At 34.0% G+C, this 6,000-nt stretch overlaps 1 gene segment (V, D, J or C); it reads left to right on the top strand.

The window, feature by feature from the left end:
* Nucleotides 1-829: 829 nt before the first annotated feature.
* On the top strand, nt 830-1,320 carry LOC103033165 (Ig heavy chain V region 5A-like). The segment is given in 2 exon segments: nt 830-872; nt 1,016-1,320. Coding segments are annotated over 2 exon segments (348 nt in total).
* The last annotated feature ends 4,680 nt before the right edge of the window (nt 1,321-6,000 follow it).

Genomic DNA, 6,000 nt, shown 5'->3' with positions numbered 1-6,000 from the left:
CAAAAACTTCCTCATTCACTACAGTGCAAATGAGAAAACTCCACAACCGTGCAACAGTTCACTATTTATGAATTAGATCTTAGCGATGTACATTTAATTCTTTAACCCTTGTGTGGTGTTCATATTTTTGTTACTCGTTTACTTTGTTACTTGTATTTAATTCAGCAAAATTAAGCAAATTTACATTAAAATGCTTTACACATGCTCGCTTCACCTAAATTGCAAGCAATATAAACAGCTTACATGGTTAATATTTGCCCTTTACCTTTCTTATGTTACATTTCTTTCAAAAAGTGCCACCCTTTTGTTTTATTAGTTTTTTAATAAAATGTAAAAGAAAATGAATTAAACTCAAGATATGAGTAGAAAATTTGTTTAGTTTCAAATTAACAAATGAAGCAATGTTTATTAGACCTTGGCCAAACATACTGTATGTAATATAAAGGTGTAAGGGGGGGGGGGGGGGGGGGGCTGTACAGTGTGTGTTTATCGAAAATGTTTTTTGATATATGTTTTTCACAAAAAAAGAGCCAATGCCAATGAGTTTGAGTTAGAAAAAAAAACTTTTTTTAGTATCATTTGATGAAAAATGTAAACGGGTCCCACAGACCCGAACACCACACAAGGGTTAAGCATGAAAGTGTGAAATGGAGATGAAACTTTTTTACAAAGAAACACAAAAACTTATTTGCAACACCCATGTATGAATAATGAATTATGTATGCAAACTTTTATATGATACCCCCTGATATAAATTTGAAGGTGAGACCCTCTCTCTGAACCTCTGGAGGGCAGAAAAGATCCTGCAGGTCCAACATCAACACAAACCATGTTCTCTACAGCTCTGCTGCTCCTGCTGGCAGCTGCTTCCTGTGAGTTACTCTGTAAATAACAGCTTTATCTCAGACTGAATGTTACAATAATATGATTAAATTTACCCTCAGAAATGTAAGTTTTTGATGTTTGAGTTGTGTATATACTGTGAAATATATAATATTGTATTTGTGACCTACAGGTGTTCACTGTATTGAACTGACTCAGCCTGGATCCATGATAGTCCGAACAGGTCAGGCTCTGATCATCAACTGTAAAATTTCATATACAGTTAGAAGTGATTATACAGCCTGGATCAGACAACCTGCAGGAAAAGCTCTGGAGTGGATTGGGCGCATCCGCATACCTGGTAGCATAGAATACAGTAATGAACTGAAAAACAAGTTCACCATCTCCAGTCCTGAAACTAACACAATAACATTACAAGGACAGAACCTGCAGACTGAAGATACAGCTGTGTATTACTGCGCACGAGGCTCACAGTGATACACACTAATGCATTCACTGTACAAAAACCTTGGAGCTTGAGTTATCTTTTAAATACAATGAATCATGTCATTATTTTATAGTTTTTATTGTTTAAAGTACTAAATATTTTACAACAAACTATGATATTTTATTAAAAATGATTTTTTCTTTTCATACATGTCTTAAAAATGACAAATCTTCAATAAATACTGAATATTTTGTGGTTTTAACTGTAGCAAATTACTCATAATAATAGTATTGTCTTAAAATAACCATGTGAGTGTAATATTATTTTGTCTTTTACTTTTATTACCATGCACTATACATTTTTTTAATAAAATTAAAATAGCATTTTTTTCAACTATTGAATGACAGTATTTTCTGCAAATTTTAGAATTTCAAAATTTAGACTGTTAAATTGAACATTATGACACAGATAGCTTAATCTATTAAACTGCCACAAGAAGGAAACCTTGTGCACAACCTCATCTCACAATGCAACATAACATTTTATGATACAGATAAATATACAATCAGTAAAGATATGTTCAGGAAATAGAAGAACTGTATTTTAATAAAAGTCCAACTTGCCCATTGTGAAATATGGAGGAATCATAACCCTTAACAGGCCAGCATTTTTGTTAATTTTCTAATATTACACACCTAAATCTTGAGGATTTCTATTCAAGCATTCCATAAAAAGATTTCATGTTTGATAGTAAAAAATACTACAAATTCGAATTGTAATTGTAATAGAAGTTATTTTAAAATATGTAAGTAAATCTGCAACTTTAAAAATATAATGAATAACAAAAATAAAATTGGCACTTTTCAAAACTTCATTTTAAAATCAGTATTATCTTGAATACAAATCAAACAGTTCATGTCCTTCAAACCTTCAGTTTTGTTTTGTTTGTCTAGTTTTTACATCTGTTTCAATCTTGCAGAATTTGGGTTAATTCCTGATTGATTGTTACTGATCTGAAGTGGTAAGTCAGTAGCTGAGCTTCCTCATCTGCTGACTTACCACGGAAAGTAGGTATAGATTCCTCAGTCAGACGAAGTCCACCAGCTAATCCTGCTGTGTACTGTCCGAGTTCCTCAACCTAAATAACCTAAATGGAGGATCTTTAACTGATCTAGTGGTGGGGCTCTGGTGGGGGTTGACGGGTGAGGGGTGGTTCTATGCATATTTGAATAAAGAATAAACAGCTCGTGATTTCTGGTACCAAAATATTTTAAGTCACTGGATGGATTTTTTATTTCGAGCTTGTTTTTGTGTTTGTGAGTGTTTATAGGGGCAGGCGAGACCCAAATACATATACTAAATCATGCAAAAAGTGAGTTTTAAATAATATGTTCCCTTTAGGTGTTTAGTGAATTACTGTATAATTAAACATTGATCTTTTAATTATCTGATACCATGTTCTACCACTGTTATTCTGAAGTGGTGTAAACTGTGTGAAACTTACTCAGTCCAGATCTGATTATTCAGATGTTAATGATGTACTACTAATTTTTTTACTTGTGTAGCAACAAATAACACTTTTTCATCATTCCATGTTAATCTGCTGGACGTGCACTTCCATTAATGTGACAAAAGATGGAGCCAAAGTTCATCAAATGCAGCAAAATCTGCCAAGCAGATTCATTCAGTACGTACCTCAACCAGACTTGATTCATGTGAACTAAAATCATTAAAACCTCAACTACTTTTTTTTTAGCTTGAAAATGTAAAGTAAAAAAAAACAAAGGTGTGCATTTAAGCAAATCATTTTATACAATTGCAAAATTATTACTAATAAAATATTGTCTGATTCTAATTTAAGTCTGTACGTTCTATACTATCCACAAACAATCTAACTAATATCTAACTAATGTAATACAGTCATATGAAAAAGTTTGGGCACTCTTATTAATCTTAATAATTTTTAGTTCTAAATATTTGGGTGTTTGTAACAGCCATTTCAGTTTGATATATCTAATAACTGATGGACACAGTAATATTTTAGAATTGAAATTAGGTTTATTGTATTAACAGAAATGTGCAATATGCATTAAACCAAAATTTGACCGGTGCAAAAGTATGGGCACCCTTATCATTTTATTGATTTGAATACTCCTAACGCCATGCTTCTTTCGCATCACTCTCCCATACAGCTTCTCCTTGTGCAAAGTGCACTCTATTGTTGACCGATGCACAGTGACACCATCTGCAGCAAGATGATGCTGCAGCTCTTTGAAGGTGGTCTGTGGATTGTCCTTGACTGTTCTCACCATTCTTCTTCTCTGCCTTTCTGATATTTTTCTTGGCCTGCCACTTCTGGGCTTAACAAGAACTGTCCCTGTGGTCTTCCATTTCCTTACTATGTTCCTCACAGTGGAAACTGACAGGTTAAATCTCTGAGACAACTTTTTGTATCCTTCCCCTGAACAACTACGTTGAACAATCTTTGTTTTTAGATCATTTGAGAGTTGTTTTTGATGAGCCCATGATGCCACTCTTCAGAGGAGATTCAAATAGGAGAACAACTTGCAATTGGCCACCTTAAATACCTTGTCTCATGATTGGATACACCTGGCTATGAAGTTCAAAGCTCAATGAGCTTATTACCAAACCAATTTTGTGTTTCAGTAAGTCAGTAAAAAGTAGTTAGGAGTATTCAAATCAATAAAATGATAAGGGTGCCCATACTTTTGCACCGGTCACATTTTTCTGTCAGTACAATAAAACTAATTTCAATCCTGAAATATTACTGTGTCCATCAGTTATTAGATATATCAAACTGAAATGGCTGTTGCAAACACCCAAATATTTAGAACTAAAAATGATTAAGATTAATAGGAGTGCCCAAACTTTTTCATATGACTGTAACACATAAATACTATTCGGCAGATCTACTATTCGTGTCTATTGATTCTGAAGGCTTCACATTCTGTTTTTCCAGCCATATTACAATTTTGAATTGCTGCTGACTAATCATGCAGATCTTCATGATTTAAAAACATGATAATATTCAATTAAACATAAAGTAAATGCACACTGACAGTTATGTTCTAGAATATGCAATTCCCTAATGAATAATTATAATGTATGCAAATGTATGTAATACCTCCTGATATAAATGTGAAGGTGAGACCCTCTCTCTGAACCTCTGGAGGGCAGAAAAGATCCTGCAGGTCCAACATCAACACAAACCATGTTCTCTACAGCTCTGCTGCTCCTGCTGGCAGCTGCTTCCTGTGAGTTACTCTGTAAATAACACTTTTATCTCAGACTGAATGTTACAATAATCTAAATAATATGATTAAATTTACCTTAAGAAATGTAAGTTTGTGATGTTTGAGTTGTATATATACTGTGCAATATATAATCATGTATTTATGATCTACAGGTGTTCACAGTGAAGAACTGACTCAGCCTGGATCTATGATGGTTCGTCCAGGTCAGAGTCTGACCATCAACTGTAAAGTTTCTTATTCAGTTTCTAGCTATTATACAGCCTGGATCAGACAACCTGCAGGAAAAGCTCTGGAGTGGATTGGAAGCATCTATAGTGGTGACACAGCTTACAGTGATAAACTGAAAAACAAGTTCAGCATGTCTGTTGACACTGGAACTAACACAATAACATTACAAGGACAGAATCTGCAGACTGAAGATACAGCTGTGTATTACTGCGCAAAATACACACAGTGATACACACTAATGCACCCATCATACAAAAACCCTTTGGAATGTAGAGTTTGAGTTATTCACTAAATATAATGAACACATGTTCATTCAATTATCCTTATTAATATACTAATTACATAAAGCCTAAATAATAATGCTATTTTTATTTTTATAATATTTATTGATGAAATGTTGTATATTGTGGATTATGTTTATGTTAGACTAGAGTTAGCATGTTGGACTTTTGTGTGATGTATGATGTCATTCAGTGCCCTTTTTATATGTCTTATGTTTATGTATCTTAAATTATTGAAGCAGTGCAGCAGGTCTATGAGCGCCAGGTAGACTTAACAGAGCATTTGTGGGTTTGTTGGGGTCAAACTTGGTTGCGTAATTAATTTGTAATAAAAAAAATAATAACGCATTACTGGTTGCAAATTAATCGCATGCATTAACACTTTAACATTGCCAAGCCTGCTTTTTATATACAGTAATAATTTCCAAGAAATGTAGTCAGCTTGCTTCACCTTAACAAATAACCAATCGTCCACTTTGACTCCAGTGCTTCAGTGTGGGCGAGTTCTCCACAGGGTAGTCCAGTTTATTTTTGTAAGAATTTATGAGAGAGTAAATGTTAGGTTCAGCTAGCATTCGCTTCTGGTCTAGCATGGGTTCCTTTTGTTAGCTCTTTTTAGATTTCTCTTCTTAAAATTTCAAATTTAAGCCCTTTTCTAAGGATACTGACATAAGAAAAGGTGTTATAACAAATCCATATATCTATAACTAACAGAGTATATAGATAATCAGCTGCTCTCTATTATGAACCACACCATATTCTTCTAAAATCAACGTCTCATTTCACTGTTCCAGCACCTTCAACCTGGGTTTTCACTAGTGGGCGGGGTGTATGCAAATTTTGCGTGTGGAAATATAAAAAGTGAATACTGTCATTTAAACAAAGGTGAAAATTCAGCACAAACAAGCACAGCCACGCCCACACTGCTCAATTTCACTCAGCACCA

The sequence above is a fragment of the Astyanax mexicanus genome, chromosome 19 (genome assembly GCF_023375975.1).
Source record: "Astyanax mexicanus isolate ESR-SI-001 chromosome 19, AstMex3_surface, whole genome shotgun sequence".
In the NCBI taxonomy this organism is placed as follows: Eukaryota; Metazoa; Chordata; class Actinopteri; order Characiformes; family Acestrorhamphidae; genus Astyanax; species Astyanax mexicanus.
The sequence above is the reverse complement of the archived record's forward strand: the minus strand, read 5'-3'. Positions and strand labels throughout refer to the sequence as shown.